The following is an 18,854-nucleotide window of genomic DNA, read 5'->3' as shown; positions in this document are numbered from 1 at the left end:
TAGAAAAGTATTAGAGCATTTCAATATGGAGATAGAAAAGGCTATTAATATTCCATTGGCTGCATACTTGAAACTTAGCCAGGAGGATAGGCCCAAGTCAAATGAGCAAAAGGCTAAAATGCCAAGGTTTAGTATGCATCCATCATTATAGTTGGCAGCTTGATGAATGCCATGGTTGCTACATGTCCAAACATTGCCTATACAATGGGAGTAGTTAGAAACTATATGGCAGACCCTAGAAAGAAGCATTGGGAGGGAGTAAAGAGTATCATGAGATACTTGAATGGCACTAGGTCTATATGCATATACTTTGGAAGAAATTATACATCTATTCTTGGATATGTAGATGCTAATTTTGTAAGGAGTATAAACTCTAGGAGGTCTACTATAAGTTTTGTCTTCACTTCCATGACTAGTACAGTCTCTTGCATCTCTTGATTGGTATTATGTATAGCTTTATCTATAATGCTACTGAGGCCTATAAGGAAGCTATATGGCTTACTCATCTAGTGGGAAACTTGGGTATTGCAAGAGAGGTGCCTATATTGATAGTGAAGAGTGTCATTCAATTAGCACAAAACCCTGACTTTCATGCAAAGACAAAGCACATTGAGGTGAAGTATCACTTCATCAAGGAGGTGCTTGAGAATAAGCACATTGAGCTTGTCAAGATCCACATGGATGATAACCCTACAAATCTTCTCACCAAGAGTTTACCTTTTGAACACTTTACACATTTTAGAGTGTTTATAAACATTGGATAGCATCTTCAGTTTCTTCTTATACTCTCATTATAGAGGCACATTAGCCTTTATAAGCGGGAAGTTTTGGGGTAAAGGCCAATGGCCAATAGCCAAGCAAGCACCCCTTGTATATGTACACACTCTACAATTATATATGCATGAAGATAATAAAGAACAAGCATACCATTCACTTTTTACCCACATACCTCTCTTGTTTTCATCTTTCTTTGTACCCTCTTCCTGCACTCCATAGCTTCTACCATATCCCACCATTGCTTCTCTCTCAAGCAAAGCATACCCTTGATGCTAGAACTATTACGCTAACTCATACTTATGTTAGTTATCCATAAGCATTAGGCTTTAGATAGTTTTTAGTTGTGTTTATTATTGTGCATTTTGAAACTAATCATGAGTAGTAGATCCTAACTAGTCTTTCTTCAAAAAGTCTTCATGGTAATTGGTGGTGGCTCTTTACACACATTAGCCATGATGATTGTGATATTACTTTGCATCACTTTTAGCACTTCCACTTAAATGTCATACCATTCTATAACATTAGAGCAATAGCATGAATTTCAACCTTGGGTGCCTCTCCAACTATATATCCCGTGTGAGAACTATTGGGAGGTTACTCTCGAGAAGAACTAGTAGAAAGCAATAGTAGCATAAAAACCAACCCATTGAATGGAGTTGTCACTAAAATTTCATGTCAACTTGCTAAAAATGAAACTAGTGATGTGTTCACTCATCAAGCTTGCACCATCTCTACTCCCTTAGCAATGGAAATTTTACCATCGTTTTTTGTCCACAAAAGGTCCAAAATTATCAACTTTGATTTACACCAATCATTTAAACTACAATCTTCACCAACTTAATATACACGATAACATAAGTACACTAACTTGGCACATTATTTAGGTCATGTCTTCCATGATGCATGAACACATGTAACTTAGCTAACTAGCTTTTGGATTTTCATTATAGATTTCTAGCTTCTCTTACAAAGTGAACTATTCACATTTAGTAAAGCATGCACCTTCCTCCCTTAGATCTCAAATACCATGCCATATCGAATATTCCTCTTCATTCGTCATCTTTAGTGCATGTAAGAGTACAAGACATCTCCCTATATGCCTATGTCCCTTCTCCCACAAGAATTCTCAAGAGAAATTCTACCAATCCATTTATTTCAAATTTTCCTATATGGACAATGGTCCAATTCTCCACTACCCTTAGCATGTCACTATTTAACATCCAAAGAACAAATGACAATTCCATTAAATAATTTTGTTTAAAGCCAACCAAGCTATCTCAAAAAGTTTGGGATGGAAAGTTTTGGAGTTTTTCTTTATCTATGTTGTTTAACTCAACATATATAGTATCCAATTTTGGGGTTTTTCGTTATCTCTATTGTTTAACTCAACATACTTACATAGTATCCAATTTTGGAACATCTACTACCACCATTGAGGATGTTTTAATTGATATTATCAATGAATGATGGGAGGTCCATACAATAACTAGGTTTGCAGACCTTGGTGCAAACTCTTATCATTTGGCACACACAACAGCAAGACTATTTAGTTCTTTCCTTGCTATTGAGGGAAGTTGGATTCAACTTCTCATTGAGCTCTCACTATGGGAAATCTCTCAAAAAATCTCATCATTTCGTCATCCACCAATCATGCATCGAATTCAACTTATTTCCAAGATTAAAAAGATATCCAAGCCCCTTGGCATTTCCCACCACCATGTTAAATGCTTATTGAAGGCCACGTTATCATCACCCTTGTAAACATCTAATCAACATAAAATGCATATGTTATCTGATGGCTTGATATTATAGAGCAAAGCAATGCATTGTAACTATTGCACATCGATAAGGATACAAACAAAACAATAAACGCCCACTTCTCTAGAACATAACCCTTCTTGCCAAAACTAATTTTAATCCTAATAGATCATCCCTAATTGCATGAACCTTAGCACATGGAAGAAGATTATATAAAAGAATAAGGGTACCCTCTCAATAGCTTACAATTCTTGTTCATTTCCAAATATCCTCACCCTCATCCATCTAAAGCTATCCCTCCAATCAACAATTTTCTCATTAAACCCATCTGATCAAAAACTAGAGCAAACACAATACTCATTACCCCTCGATTTTTTGTCCATCTTCACTGTATGCCTCTAGATGCACTACATATGAGACTACGTGCAACCATGACTCAATCCTTAGTACCAAGCTCCAAGTCAACTTGCTCTTCCAAAACATTTTACTCAACCACATCTTTAGCTATTATTTCAAGAGTAAACCTCCCACCCTCTCCCCCTTTTCTACTTCCTCCCCTTTGTGGAGAGATATTGGTACTATAAAAACCAAATCTAAGGCATATATATTCTACTATAAATAATTTCTTCACCATTATGATAGAATATGAAATATTCGTAGTCATTATAGAATACCTCTTGCATGGAGGCATCACAATCAATGAAGCATAATAAAGCTGATCATCCTACTTACTAGCCAACAAAACAACCATTGAAGCCTTCCATAGGCATTAGTCAATGTGCACAATGCCTAGAATGTTGTGATGAATGTTAGTCATAGACACAAGCTATCTGTATTGGCAGATAGAAACTGTCCAGAACAATGAACTTAATTGTACTAGGTGGCAAGCCACAAAAGAGTCTTCATTATACTAGTGGAACTCAAGGCAAGCCAATACATAGAACCATGACCAGCCTAAGCATGCTCATTAACCATTGTTCTATACATATTTAGACAGAATACGAAGCCACAAATGGGTAGCCTTTATAATGCTAGTAGATCATCTCAAGGCAAGCCCAAAAGTAGACAACCTTGGGCAACCTTGTCACATTTGTTGACCCAAGTTTTACATGAAATTAAGCAGAACAATAGGAAAAAACAGTGTAGTTTTAAAGTGAACCTTGGCATGGACCCCAAGAACCTAGGTAACCTCAAGTGGCCACCTCAATATCATATCCCTAACTACACAACCAACTATTTGATTCCACACACAATTTGGTCAAAAAATGAGCCATCAGTTTCTTTACTATGGCCTCCCCACAATGTTGTTCCCTTAAACTGTCAGATTATGTTGTGTAATCACATCAGTTTCCACAACAATTCTCACCTCTTTAATCTGGCCACAAAGGCTGTACATGTCAATCATATAAGACTAAACTATCAAGGCTATAAAATGTCACGTGCATAGCCTAGTGGTTTGAGTGTGGGTTGAGTATTGTGGATGCACAAGTACTGGGTTCCACTTCCCCGGCTGCACAAATCACATCCATAAAATTTCTCAGAGTTTTTGCTTTCTCAACTAGAATTGGACTTACCAGTAAAAATTCATGGCAACTTAATTATTCCTGCACATTCAGTCATATGCATGCCTGACAACTGATAAATTTCATTTCATCCTTTACTACACAAGATTTCAAGCCATTTCTTGTAATATAAAAGAAAAATGCTTATATGTCAATACATTACTGTTTTTTTAACAAAGCTTTTGCTTTGTGAAATAGAGTTGATCGGGTAGCCTACTTGTTTTCTGTACATTCAAACATGGACCACCATGACAAGATACATGTGGTAACATTCATCCTTACTGTATGCAAAAATCAGATATTCAAAAGTCCTCTCCCCGAGAAACAACTTCCTTGCGAGTAGGTCCCAGATATACTGTGTGCTCATACTGAGCAACATAGCTTCCCTTCACATCACACAACGGTGGACACGGCTGCAAAAACAAACAGAATCAAAATATTAAATATCCAGTAAGCAAGTTACTCCAGCATGCAACATGAAGGTGTAAGGTAGATAATGCCATGGAGCACATGTACAACAAAGACACACTGAAGCCAACCATCTCAACTATGAAGAGCAAATGCCCTTACCTGGACAATGCCAGCATCACACAAGTTCTTCAATGCCATCAAATATTTTGTTTCTCCAATGCGGTCCAGGTACCGTCGGCAAAATGCCAAAGTTGAGAAGTGTTTGTCTATTGTTGCCAGTAGCTGCTTGGCACGGGGCAATCTTAGAGGCACATGACCCACATCATAGTTCTTCATGTAGTGGCTACAGTCTAGATCTTCTCTCACATAACCTTTCCCTGAAAATTTCCAGGAGAACTAATTTTGTTATGAGTTAACTAACCCGAAAGAATCGAACCACATATACTTGAGAGTAGAAACTACTGGATATTGGAAAGATGTACAAACCAGTGGATCCAAAAGTCTCAATGGCAAAGAACTCTCCTTCCTCCATTTTCGTCTGTTCACCACCCTTGACTATAGGAACAGATTTTCCAGCATGAATTTGATACGGTCCAATACTATGGCCATTTAAATTTCGAATGCTCTTGACTGAGAATCACCATGACTAACATGTCAGGGAAATAATGAGTGCTGAATAATATCACAATTAAAGAAAATACAGAGAGCTTATATCCACTGCATGAGTGGATTTATCTGGAGTAAAACACAAGCTGAGATTACGTTTCTTCCAAAACAGAAGACCAACTGATTGGAAAAAACTGAAGACCTTACTCTGAGCAAACGAGGAACAAATCTAACAGATAAAAAACCCTAGAACATGACGTGATTGCGCCTAACCTTGATAAGTTTTGCCATTGATTTCAACCTCATATGATTCCATAACTTCCTGAATGGCTGCACCAACATCACCAAGCCTAACATCGATCCCTGCTTCCTGAAATCACAAATTTCACAAAAGCATCTGCTGAGAACTGATTGATCAGTTAACGCAGTACCGGGATCATAAGCCTTTGAGAGTAGGGGCAGAAAGGAAAAAGGTTCATACTCGAACACCCGTGTTAGTAGCATCCTTGGCAGCTTGCAGTAGTGGATCAAACATTGGATTGAAAGCTACTGTAAAAGCACAATCTACAATATGACCTGCAACAACAGAACCATACAGTGTAAGCAGAAGAAGTAACCTCAGAAGATCAGCAACAAAACAATCATAGGAATACCTTCAACGTGAGTTCCAAAGTCAAGCTTCATGACATCATCATACTGAAGTACAGTTTTATCCCCACTATTAGGTGTCCAATGTGCAGCAACCCTGCCATTGGAGAAATTCCAACAAACTAGAAATTATTCCTCTGGGTAGTATGGATAATAATCTACTGTCACCTGTTTGGATATTTCTATGATACCATATTGACTACCAACCAATTCAAGGAGCAACCAGTAGGGAAAGCAATGCCAGCTTGCAACCCATTCGCTGATATGAGTTTGCGCACCATATCTTCAAGAGTTTCACACAAATCTATCATAGACAATCCTGGCCTGGCATACTTCTTCATGTATTTCCTCACCTGGGAGCCAAGTACAGTCAAATGAGCAATATTTCTTTTTGAACAAAATTAGATTACGCCTACTGTGAGATATTTGACTTGTACAACTCTAGGCATAACCAGAAGCTTAAACAGACCTGTCTGTGCACTTCTGCAGCCTGTCTCACTGCATTATACATTGGCTTTTCAAGTCTCTCTTGCTCTCTTTTCTCCTCTGAAGTCAGCCTCCATAAATTGCTGCACAAAGATAGATCATAGCACAAGCCTAAATCAGGTATGTCCACTTTTTCGTAAACATTGGCTAGACTAGAGACAATAGTAGCTAGTAATTCTCATTTCAGTCCCACAGGCATGTATGACATATCCTGGTAAGACACCTTTTCTGCATGACAGTTTCTGGACATTTTTGGGGCCCAAAAAGACTTCCAACCAACTTTCCACTAGGCTTCTAAGGTAAGAGCAAGCGGGCTAGCCTGAAACAGTTAAGAAATCCTTACTACCAAGGTCTGCAAGAAAAAAAGTTTCCACTGGACATGATAATGATTCTGATGACTAGGTTGCAGATGACACAGATGGTCAAAGACTAGGAGCATGATGCTGAAGCTTGCCTAAGTTGCAGTAACTACAGCAAACACAGTAAAAGAGCAATAGCACTTATTTAAGCAATGGACCCATATACCAGTTGGCAAGAACTGTTTAAGACAAAGGGCTCTCAATGTTATCAACTTGGAAGGCCTACTGGATCAATATTATTTTACTAGCAGTATGCTGCTATCTATAGAGAATCTAAGAACCAATCACATTTCATGATTCCAGTAGGGATGCCACAGCAATTTTAGACATGTTATGAATTTTAGAGTTTCAACTTTCAAGACAAACTACACAAGGTAAGGATTATCCGCCACTACAAGAGATGTTGATACATTGATCCTAGGCCGCTACTCTCTCATCGGATATATCACTGAGGTGGTGGTTTTGCAAGAGGAGACAGCATCCTAAGAGCGGCAACACGAAATGAGATCGCACAGCCACTTCCTATGGAGGTCTTGGAAGAAAATTTGTAATGGTTCCAAGCCAAAAACATCAACCTTTTTATCTGATAGGACCATAGATTTGTTTCTCAATGTTGAGAATTCTGACAAAGAGTTGCAACTTGCCACACATCATAACTCAGAAACAGAAGGGAAAGATAGCTGTCCCTTGCCATTGAGTGAGATTGACACTACCCATCTTATTGAGCATCCCAAGGGCAGCAACATGACATGAGATCACACAGCCACTTTCTACAGAGATTTTGGCAGAAAACTTGTGAGGGTTCCAAGCCAAAAATATGAACCTTTTTATCTGAGAGGGCCATAGATTGTTTCTTGGTGTTGAGAATGTTGACAAGGACTTCCAAATAATAACTGAGAAACCATAGGGAAAGATAGTTGTCCCTTGCCAAACAGGAAGACTTACACTTCCCACATAAGTACCTCGCTCCTATAACTTAAGGTATATATTTTTAGTACAAAAGGCCACCATGTTGGTTACTATGAGAAGTAAAAAAGGGGGGATAGCAAGGACAAGGAGCAACGACCCTCGATCAGATTCTTCTTAAAATAATCTGGTGAGAAGTCACATGTTTGTGTTGATGCTGCTCCTAGTTCACGAGCAGTTTACTTCGCCTTTTTCTGGCCGTAGCAGGAGCCTTCGCATGTCCTTCATTCTCCAATTGAGCATGCGGGCAAGGGAGCATCTTTGCTCTTTTGTGTGCTTATTGGAAGTCTCTGGAGTATCTTTTGAGGTGTCATGAGATAAGAGGGTTGTCTCAAGCTCTCACTATGGATTTGGTCAGAACGATTTCCACTTAGAAGACAAGCAGTAGGATTTAACAACTTAAGCTAGTCCCATTTTAGGGGACTGAGTTGGCAGTCAAGCCTCACCTAATGGGACAGAAAGTGCAGACTTCTAGCAGCATGTATCACCCTCAAACCATGCCCTCTATCTATATTTTTATAGGTTGAATAGAGGATTAGAAAATATTCCTACTTCGAGACTAGTTTACTAGAGACCTTTAAAGTTGGTCTTGCTTTTGGAATACCCAGGTCCTTATAGGTTGAATAGAGGATTAGAAAATATTCCTACTTCGAGACTAGTTTACTAGAGACCTTTAAAGTTGGTCTTGCTTTTGGAATACCCAGGTCCCTAGTGAATGTCCTACAATAATATCTTTTTCAGCATCTCTACCTGTGAGCCTTACTAGAATTTGGGGACACCAAATTGCCTTCGGCTTACCAAGTTAGTATTTAGTCACCCATCTTTTGGATGCTCCACTTGTGTCTATACATAAACAGCCCACCAAAATTGAGGGACACCAAAAGTGCCTTGGGCTTAGCATGTTAGTATATCTAGTCACTTATCTTTTGGGCACTCCATTTGTGTTTTAGTACATAAAGACACATGCATTTCTCATTTGTTTCTACAGTACATTGTTCATCAATACCATTATCAGTCTCACATCGTCTCTCACTCTCCCTTCAGTTTGCATTTCCCATTTCCATCACACATGCATGGCATCCTATGAAAGAGCACTATTTAATTTAAAAATCCCAATTTATGGAACTTTATATATGGTAAAATTGTATTTATATCGAAGTCATTGAAGGAAAAGGAGACTGGTCTCTCAATTCAGGATGGCACTTATGCAATATGCCATAGATGCAAGCAACATAGCCACCCACTTTATCAAAAATGCATGTGAGGTTATGCACTACTTAGAGGTCTTACCTTTAAAGATAGCCATTCCTTCTAAGTTGTTAGTTTTGAGCTCCATGAAAGTACAAGAAGAAAGGGGAACCCTTACAACTATAGCAAAACTAGACATTTTTGCTGCTGATATCTTCATCTTCACCACCTTTTGAAGGCCATGAAAAGAAATAGGAAACCTTACCACTCCAGCAAAAACTAGACGTTTTTGCTAATGATATTTTCATCTTCATGCCTTTTTGAAGGCCATTTCTCCTGGAAAAATGATAGCAAAGCTCTTCACTTGATAGAGCAATGTGCATGGAGACATACAGAGAGATTGGGGCCATGACTCCTCTCCTTCCTCTTGCAAAGATCCAAACTCTTGCAGCAGTAAACCTTCATTTTCTGGTCTTGCTTTTCTGGCATTTCAAGAGATTGATCTGCACAAGTGCTCTATTTTTTACCCAAATATTGCCAAAATTATTGCCTATCAACAGAAACAGAAGTCTATGAATTCAGTATGTCACATGGTGCCTATACTGTATGCTCCTGCCATGTTATGAAAAGGTTTGGACAGCATACCTTTTTGAGAGCTGGGCAAATCATAAACTGGGTCAGGCACAATATCTTTTTCTTTTTCATATTTGTGTCGGGTAGAAAGAAGTGGTAATTTAGGTCATCTATCAAGCAGCTCGGGCTGTTTAAGCCTTTACCACTTTTATGACAATAGTTCATGCATGGAAAAAATCCAATCCACAGAGAGGTTTCTTGCACAGGTATTCAACTAGAGCCAACTGCTCGCTTTACATTTGTAGGAAGGAATTCTAATCTTCCACTTTCTTTTAACCATCTCAAATCCATGTGCAGTATTGGTTCATGCATGAATAAATAAAGCCTCAGGGGGCTTTCTGGCACATCATATTGGGCTTGAGACAACCACCAAAACCAAACACTCGCTTATCTTTACATTTGAAGAGAAGCATCTAGTCTTCCACTTTCTCTTTCTTTAACTCTCTCAGATTGTCATGTGGATATGCATTATGGCTATGCCAGAGCCTTCCCATTATGCATGAAAAAATAAATACCCACTGTTGTGGCATTGGGGTTTGGCATTCCACTGGAGCTGAATACTTAAAAATGTGGGAAAGCATCCTAAAGGTTTCCCATTTCTATCTTTCATTAACTCTCAAATTGATGCACGACTCTGATAAATTAACAATTAGGATTTGATTAATGAATGGACAGTTTACTGACGAATATTTATCTCAGCCTCTCAGGCATTCTAGCAAAAATGGCTCTTGGGAGGTGACACAAATCAAAATAGTTAGGTTGGTAAAATGGATCCTAATGATTATTGAATAATACTGAGTGCCAACTGCAGAATGGAAATGGATATGGCAAAGATGAAAATTTTCATTACAAGCACAATGAGCTCAATAAAAAGGCTCCACATAATTATTAGATATGAATGGAGCACACCAACTGCAGAATGCAAGCAAACTTAGCCTTAATTTGACACATTCATGAGGATGCAGCACACCTGGGGAAGTAATACCTAACAGCAATCCACTAAATTCCCCAGTGAAGAGTCAAAATACACTTAGCACGGTTTATTTCATGCACAAAAATCAACCAAATCAGAAGCTTACTCGTCCTTGTAGTTCTGAAATTCCCCTTCTGGAAAATCTCCAGAAGGAAATAGTTCAGATACAGGTATAGACGGTGGATCTGTTTGCTCCAGTATTTCCTTTTTTCCCCTGCATTAGCCAACCGTTTGAAGACCATAAATGGAGAAGGCCAGAACTTCAGAGCTGTCAATAATATCTAGAAATTCAACCTACAAGCCTTACTTGTTCTTGCTCTTTCTCTTCTTTTTCTTTGTGACATCCCCTGGTTTAACAAAGAAAATTTACAGCTCTTTAGATTTACTGAGTTTAATTCACAAACTGCTTTAAGATCATATCCTTCAATATTAAACATTTTCATAAAGCCCCAAGTTGGTGAGCATAATTTCAAGTAAATCACAGATTTGAGATAACAGACTCTATTTACAATTACAGAGTAACCAAGAGTTATGATCTCCTAATATGTTACATATTACTGATTATAATAATGCAACACAGAACTCCAACAGATTATGTATTGATTTATTGCCCTGGTTGAAAAAGGAGCCTTCAAAAACTTCATCCACTAACAATGCTAAAGATTTAAGCATCGATCAACCAGCTGGAATATGCGATGTCATCTCCACACATGTAGTACAAAGAAACAATGGCAATTAGGGATCTTGCATCCATGTCATCCATAGGGAGGCCTCAAGTATAAACTCACCACAATTACCTCGGCCTGATCTGGGATCTTGGACTCCCATAATTGTTATAATCGATATCACCATTCACAATAGCCATATATATGCCTTATTGGCCTTTTTAGAGCCCATCTTTTTATCCTATATCATCTTATGATGTCTTGCATAAACTGAAGGCTACAAAACATCCTCTAGATTGGTAATAAAGTCAGGAAGCTGAAAGTGGATCTCCTGCCTATGTTTTACTACGACCTAGACCACACCAGCCTATAATTTTTGGATATGACAACATACTATAGAAAGGAATAAAGTAATAAAGTATTGACTGGCAAGGAAGAGTAGAATCTCCTATTGTATCAGGACCTAGCATTGCCATTATATTCCATTTCTTTCTATACAAAAAGAATTGGCATTTTGTTTGTTTTGGACTCCAACAGCTATCAACATATAAAAGATAACAAGGCTAGCAAAGAAAAAATCAAGTATGACAATGAAACTGAATTTGAATTTTGAATATTATAAATTTGCAACATGCCACCAATCAGCTTGAATCTACACGTTGCTAGCCCCAACTTCTTAATAAAAACTCTTGTATTATCTGCCCCAAGGTCAATCCTCCAAACACATCTTTCAAGAAAGCCAATCGAAGGGCCACCATGTGCACCTTGACATCCAATAAAAGCAATCCCACCCATGTGCTTTAGAGTAGTGACATGCTCTTAAGACACCCAAGTTCAAGTATGACTAGAACAGTTTCCTTGTTTATTCTAGAACATAAATCAAATAGGCTGGATCAATTCATCCAAAAAATTTTGAGACCAAAGTAACAATGGCAAGAAGAAGAAAATTATACTATCCATAACATTGTTCCATTTTGAGGCAAACATGTAACAACCAATCTTGAGATTTCCAGAATATAAATTTGACTCTTACACAACTAAACATCTAATCCGACAAATTATTGGGCACTGCATCTATTGCGAAGGAACAATCTAGTCCTTGCACCTACCATCCCAAGGTCAGCCATGTCAAAAGACAGCGTACCAAGGAGACGGTAGGGTTTGCGGGGAGGAACACAGAGTGAGCTCAGTAAACACTGAGAAGAGAAAAGAAGAGAGAAGAAACTCTAATGAATGGAATGATGAAGATCTCAATCATGGAGTGAATGTGATACAAGGGAACAAGGGTGCCATAGCACAAGGAAGATGATGAAGACAGCCATGAACCACAATGTCCTCTTTAAGGGGTGTGAGGACAGTGGAGAGGTTGAAGAGAAGAGGTGACGGACTGAATGAATCAGCCGTGTATAATGAGTGACAGAGGCAACCTATAAATAGGCAAGAGACCATCTAGGGTGGCACCCCCAGAGGGAGGGTGTCACCTGTCTAGGGTGGTGCCACACTGTGGGCACCCAGCATAGTTACCTAGAACGGGGAACGGGAAGGGGAACGGGAACAAGACCCCCTGGAACGGAGGGAACTTCCAAGGTCAGGGAACGGGAACGGGGGGAATGGCACATGTCTTAAGTGCCCCAAATATACCCTGCATGACCCAAATTGCCCCAAAGAATGTCCCTCTAATTGCCCCAATACCCATCAATGCTTGAAATTGACCCAAATGTCCCAAAATTGACTCGATTACCCCCATAGCTCCAAATTGCCTTGAATTGCCCCAATTATCCCAATTCCCCTTGAAATTAGACAATATAAATGGATGAATACCTTGGAATTGAGGATCGGCTGAAATTTGATTCTGATTTGCAAGAGTTGATAATGCATAAAATTTGAACTTTGCATGGACTCCTAATTAGCTTGTGGGTTGTCTTGACACTTTGAATCTTCAACCCGAGAGAGAGAGAGAGAGAGAGAGAGAGAGAGAGAGAGATTAGTGTGTGCACATTAGGCAATAGAGATGGGTAAATATGTGGTAGAAGGACTGTGACCCAAGCAAATAAAAAAAAACGGGAAAAAACGTCAATTTTCAGTCAATAGGCCTGGAACGACCGTTCCAAACAAGGAACGGCAAGGGGAACGGCAGGGAACGTTCCCTGGCCGTTTCACCTCCTTGAAGAATTTGAAACACGTTAGGCCGTTCCTACAAGCCGGAACGGCCGTTCCCTGTTTCTATGGCACCCAGTCCCTCTTTGGGGCTGTCCATTGCGAAACCCTAAACGCAAAACACAGAACACAAACTGCATATGAAGGGTTTCTCAACACCCCCTCTTTAGCCCAAAAAGGGAAAGAAGAGAAGAGCGTGGTGGATATGGAATGCAACAAGCTGAAGAATGCTCGTGCAGCAAGTGCCACTTGGACAGTGTCCATCCCGGGGAAATTATTCACTTGCCCAAGCACCCTAGTACAAAGATGATGAAATATGTCTACTTCACTTGCCACTACCTCCGTGCATCCATGCAAGAAGGAATACGAAGGCCTTGTCACCAAGTCGCAGTTGAACCTCCAAGGCCGTGATCTAGGTAGATCCTCGAGATCCTAAGAATCAATAGGTGAGATAACCGCTGGAAGGAAGCCACCCCATCCAAAGGTAGAAGAAGAAGGTAACAGGCCTCTACCAAGGTGTGCGAAGGATTGAGCGGTGGGTGGGGATCCCCTTTGAAATTGGAGGAATAGGAGCCCCCTCTGAAGTTGCAGTAGATGTAGATGCCCCCTCGGAGGGCAAAGAAAGATCATCCCCCTCTGAGGTAGATAGAGAATCCAAAAACTCATGGATCACAGATTCCGAAATGTCTAAGGATGAAGAAAGTGCCGTTGGTCGTACCAAAGAAGGTATCTAGGGTGGTAAAGAACTCCCATAGGTGGCCTCTCGAACTTGAGTAGGCGAGGTTGAAGGGTGGGGCTCAGTCTGTGAGCAATGAGTAGGCAACAGTCGGTGCTTCTCGATGGAGCAGACTGGGAAGCGGAAGAAGAGGAAGGAATCGAGTAGCCACTATCTCTCGAAGGAGCGGACTGACGAGGAGACGATATTAAACAGTCACTATCTCTTAATGGAGGGGACTGCAAAACCACGGGCCGTGGTAGCCACTGTACCTGAAAATAGGTGGGAGAAGTCTGCCACTGGCATTGCGACGATCTTCAGGAGGTTATAGCACCAATCGATCCTCCATGTGCTCAAAAGGACTTAGTGCGCATCAAATACATCTTATTGCCTTGAGCATAGTACTCTGATAACCAATGCAGAACGATCTTTATGGCCTAGAAAGGAGAGGTGGCAAAGGTGGTGCCGGGTGGGAGACGCATATACTCCAAGGGGGTGGAGAGCAAAGGTTGAAGTTGGCAAACATTGGTGGTGGGTTCAGTGATGCCACAATAGGAGCACCCAGTAGATTGGTCATTTGTTGGTAAAGAAGCCATGGGTATCAATGTGCCTTGCTAAAGAAGGAAGAAGTCAACCACGAATCATGAATTGCAATGTCCGCCTCGAGGGGTGTGAGGGCAGTGCAAAGCACGAACCGCAATGTCCGCCTCGAGGGGTGGGAGGGTAGTGGAAGGGCTGGAAGTGAACTGCCAGTGGGAGGAGGATGCTACCAATAGTAAGAGGTTGCAACCAGTAGAAAAACGCAGGGTATAGCAGTATCGTAGAGCTGTCGGGTTGTAGAGAATAGCCGCCAACAGACTGACTGAGCCACCAGGTTGCAAAGAACAGCCGCCAACACTCTGGCTGAGCTATTAGTTCAAGGGGAGGGACCGCTAGCAGTCTAGCTAAGCCGCCAGCAGCAGAGAACAACCGCCAACATTCTGTCTGAGCTGCCAGTAGCAAGAAGCAGCCGCCAACAACAAGGCTCAGCCACCATCAGCAAGGAGGAGCCACCAGCAGTAGAGAGTAGATGCTGGAATACTGCCAGGTGCAGTGGAAGAGCTGCCAGCAGTAAATGCAGCAAAGGGGAAGTGGAGGCGACATCAACAGCCCTGAACGCAGGCTGGAAAACAAAAATCACAAGAGGGAGCAACCGCCAGTCAGGGTGTTGATGCAGCAGAAGAAGAAGAGAAGTGGATGCCGAACCCACCACCGATCTTTGCCTTCATTGGAGTGGAGAATCTTTGCCACTATTTGAGCAGATCCAACTTTGATACCATGTCAAAAGACGATGTACTAGCGAGATAGTAGGGTTTGCGAGGAGGAACATAGAGTGAACTCAGTAAACACTGAGAAAAGAAGAGAAGAGAGAAGGAACTCTGATGAATGGAATGATGAAGATCTCAATCATGAAGTGAATGTGATACAAGGGAACAAGGGTGCCGTAGCACAAGAAAGATGATGAAGACAAACCACAAACCACGAACCGCAATGTCCTCCTGAAGGGGTGTGAGGACGGTGGAGAGGTTGGAGAAAGAGATGACGGACTAAATGAATCAACCATGTATAATGAGTGACAGAGGCAACCTACAAATAGGCAAGAGACTGTCTAGGGTGGCACCTGAAGAGAGGGCATCAGCTGCCTAGGGTGGCACCATACTATGGGCGCCCAGTCCCTTTTTGGGGCTATCCATTGTGAAACCCTAAACGCAAAACACTAAACCCTAAACACAAAACGCAAAACTCTAAACACAAAACGCAAAACGCAGAACGCAATCTGCATGTGAAGGGTTTCTCAACAAGCCATGTCTCTTTCTGTACAGCTATTGCAAAGGAACAATCTCACCCTTGCACCTACCATTCCAAGGTCAACCATGTCTCTTTCTATGCACCTAATTGCAATTGATTTTCTAGTGTTAATATGCAATCTTGATACCAAACCAAACAAAGCCCAAGCAACCATAGCTTCCTATCATATTATTTTTCTCACCCCTAAAAGACATGGAATCATCAGCCAACGGGTTGAGCAATCCCATTACCAATACATGTGAGGCCGGTCCCCGACTATCTCCATATAAGGCAAGCTTATTCACAAACACAACATAGAACAAGTCACTAAACCAAACAATAAAGAGCTCAAGGGACATCCTTGTCTCAAAGAATACAAGAAAGGGCAATCTCTTTGGACACCCCTCCATTAAGCATAATTCTTGCAACTAGGGTTAAAAAGATGCAAACATTGAATCTTTAAGAAAGACTACCTAACATGATCATAAGCTCTCTCTATCTATTTGGACCACTAATATTTCCTATCCACATACTTATTTATTGTGGGCTTATTGGCCATACATGCCCCATGTACTCTCACAAACTCTTTTCATCATTCAATGGCTCCATTGAATTAAAACATCGATGATCAGCTCAAAGGTCCCGACTATCTAGCCTGGAGTGTGGTTATGAAAGCTTGGTTTGTTAAAAAGTGATTATGATACCTTGTTTCAAGATCAAATCCTCATCCTCAACAACCATCTCCTCTACCATTTGGTTGGGAAAAAGACAACTTTGAGGAAGCAACACTCAATTGTGGTACAAATGATGTCACAGCATATTCAATGCTTCTTCAATGTACCTCACAAAAGTCTTATCAGTGGTCACTGTTAAAATAAAAAGGTGTGATACAACCCTAAAATCTTAATTAGCTCTTTAAACAGCCCCAAAACTCAAGATTACCAACCTTTTATGAGATATGACCAAAGTGTATATGTCCCATAAGCCAATACACAAACTTTGGGAGGATCCACATCTATAAATAGAAGGCTTCCCTTCCACTCAACAAGATAAGGCAGTAGTCAAACTTCTCCTCTTCACATAGAGAATGAAGAGGGAAGCTCCATAACCAGCAAAAAATGTTGTTGTGTTTTATCTAAGTCTCATTAAAGAAGGTTATTATAGCACTATCAACCAAGATCCTCACTTCTTCTCAAAGATCTCAACCCCTATGCGCTTTCTAGATCATCTACCAAAGAAAGTAATTTTCTCACAATTTTGTCACAAGCAATCCCTCTCTTTCTAAAAGAAACAATGCATGGATTCATGAGGATTGTGAAGAGCAAGTTTTTTGGAAGTTCACTCCATGAATTCGAGCTTAATGTTGACTCCATTTTCCAAGGTTTGATAGGTTGGAATCTACAAATGAACATTTGGAAAGTCGTAAGGTTAATAGGGCTCTATGAACAGGGGCGACAAGGTCCATTGGATGCTTGGATGGTCCTAAGGCTAATAGGAGTCAATTGGCAATAGTAATAAGGTCATCAAATAATTGGATAGTTCCTAGGGTCATCACATGCTTGGATAGTTCTCAGGCTGATAGGAGCCTATTAACAAGGGTAGCAAAGCCACATCTGCAAACCAGTTGTGTCACAAGAAACCACTTGAAAACAAGCTTGGGGCAATTAATTCAGAGGAATACTTCACTGTAGCCCTTTTGGGCATGTATTGATATCATTGGACAGTTGGATAGTGGCAGTTTAGTACCTAGTTGCAATACGAACAGTGTAGCACTGTGGATTGTCTATTGTGAACAGTCAATTCTTGAATCAATTCTTGAATTCTTTATCACTTCTCAATTGCTTCATCACTGGAAACATCTTTGGACAGGTTCATCGCGAAGAAAGTGAGATTGAGGCTCTTCTCTTGTGGAAAATGCAAGGCAAGATCTAGTGGAATGCATTTAGGAAAGATAGGAGCAATTACCCTTAGGTTTCACATGATTTGAATGCTATTGAACTACTACAAAGGTGCATTGTTGGACGTTCACTAACATGGACAATATAACAGACAGAAATCAGCAGAAAAGTTGTCAAAACTAAGTATTCAGACGACAGCAGCAGATGAGCTAGGCAGTTGATATTGTTGGGCGTTAACTAACATGGACGATATAGCAGACAGAAATCATCTGAAGATTTGTCACAACTAAGTATTCAGACGACAGCAGCAGATAAGCTATGCAGTTGACATTTCAATGGTTAAGGAACACGCTGATATATGCGATGATACGGTCAAGCAAGAATGCATAATGTGGTTCTAAGTTTGAAAAGTGAGCGACTAGATGCTTTAATGCAACACCTAAAACCGCGCATACCTGCTGCTTCTACACCTTCCTGCGCTTCCTCTTCTTCTTCATCTGCCCGAGGAGAGTTTCCTGTTGCTCCATTCTCCGTCGCTCCATTCTCTTGAAGCTGCTCGTGATCCCCTTCTTCGTTGGTGGCACCTTTTTTGTTATTCTTCTTCTTCTTTTTCTTCTTCTTCGTCTCCGAGGGATCCTAGTACGCAAGATGATGCGGGCAAAGAAGACAAATCGGACGAAGCTCAGAATGGCCGTGCAATGGATGATCGTGGCCGTAAATTTTCACGACAAGGACCAAAACCTCGGAGAAGGACACAGAGCAGGACTTGATGGAGGAGGCGTCGAAAATGCAAAACTTACCAATCCATTCTGCTGGCTGTTAAGATCTATGTTATAGAGAGCTTCCTCGAGCAGGTCCTCGGACCCTGCCATGGCGTCCTTGCTGGAGCCTCGCGCGAGCGTCAGTCTGCTTCCTTCCTTAGAACGACGCGAAAATCTCACCTATCGCCGAGCACCCGAGGACGAACGCTTACATTCGACTTTATAGCCACACGCGCAATCGCCTTTGCATTCCAAGAGGTTCAAGTGGACACGGCAAGTTGCAACACATAAAAGGCTTCCCATGATGATGCTACAATTATATCCTCCATCATTAAGTTTTTGCTTTACCTTTGACTCTAGGTGCACATATAGACATTTGTTCTTTACCTTGTGTTATTTATTTGTTTATTTATAACGTGTGTTCCTTCTTTTCACCTCTACAGTCCCATCCTTCATCCTTACTT

The 18,854-nt window shown here is 40.7% G+C and overlaps 1 protein-coding gene across 1 annotated transcript; it reads right to left on the bottom strand.

Annotated features, from left to right (window-relative positions):
* Positions 1-4,205: 4,205 nt before the first annotated feature.
* On the bottom strand, positions 4,206-18,640 carry LOC148024889 (methionine aminopeptidase 2B-like). The gene is made up of 12 exons (XM_087694558.1): positions 18,430-18,640; positions 18,085-18,265; positions 10,675-10,714; positions 10,474-10,581; positions 6,232-6,331; positions 5,970-6,115; positions 5,768-5,859; positions 5,596-5,690; positions 5,388-5,484; positions 4,995-5,138; positions 4,668-4,885; positions 4,206-4,510 (listed from the first exon to the last, which is right to left on the bottom strand). The coding sequence occupies exons 1-12, from the start codon at positions 18,499-18,501 to the stop codon at positions 4,400-4,402; spliced, it is 1,404 nt and encodes a 467-aa protein (XP_087550684.1). The 5' UTR covers positions 18,502-18,640; the 3' UTR covers positions 4,206-4,399.
* Positions 18,641-18,854: the final 214 nt, after the last annotated feature.

The sequence above is a fragment of the Lygodium microphyllum genome, chromosome 15 (genome assembly GCF_053477565.2).
Source record: "Lygodium microphyllum isolate KBCC chromosome 15, Lygodium_microphyllum_v1.1.10, whole genome shotgun sequence".
Taxonomy (NCBI): Eukaryota; Viridiplantae; Streptophyta; class Polypodiopsida; order Schizaeales; family Lygodiaceae; genus Lygodium; species Lygodium microphyllum.
The sequence above is the reverse complement of the archived record's forward strand: the minus strand, read 5'-3'. Positions and strand labels throughout refer to the sequence as shown.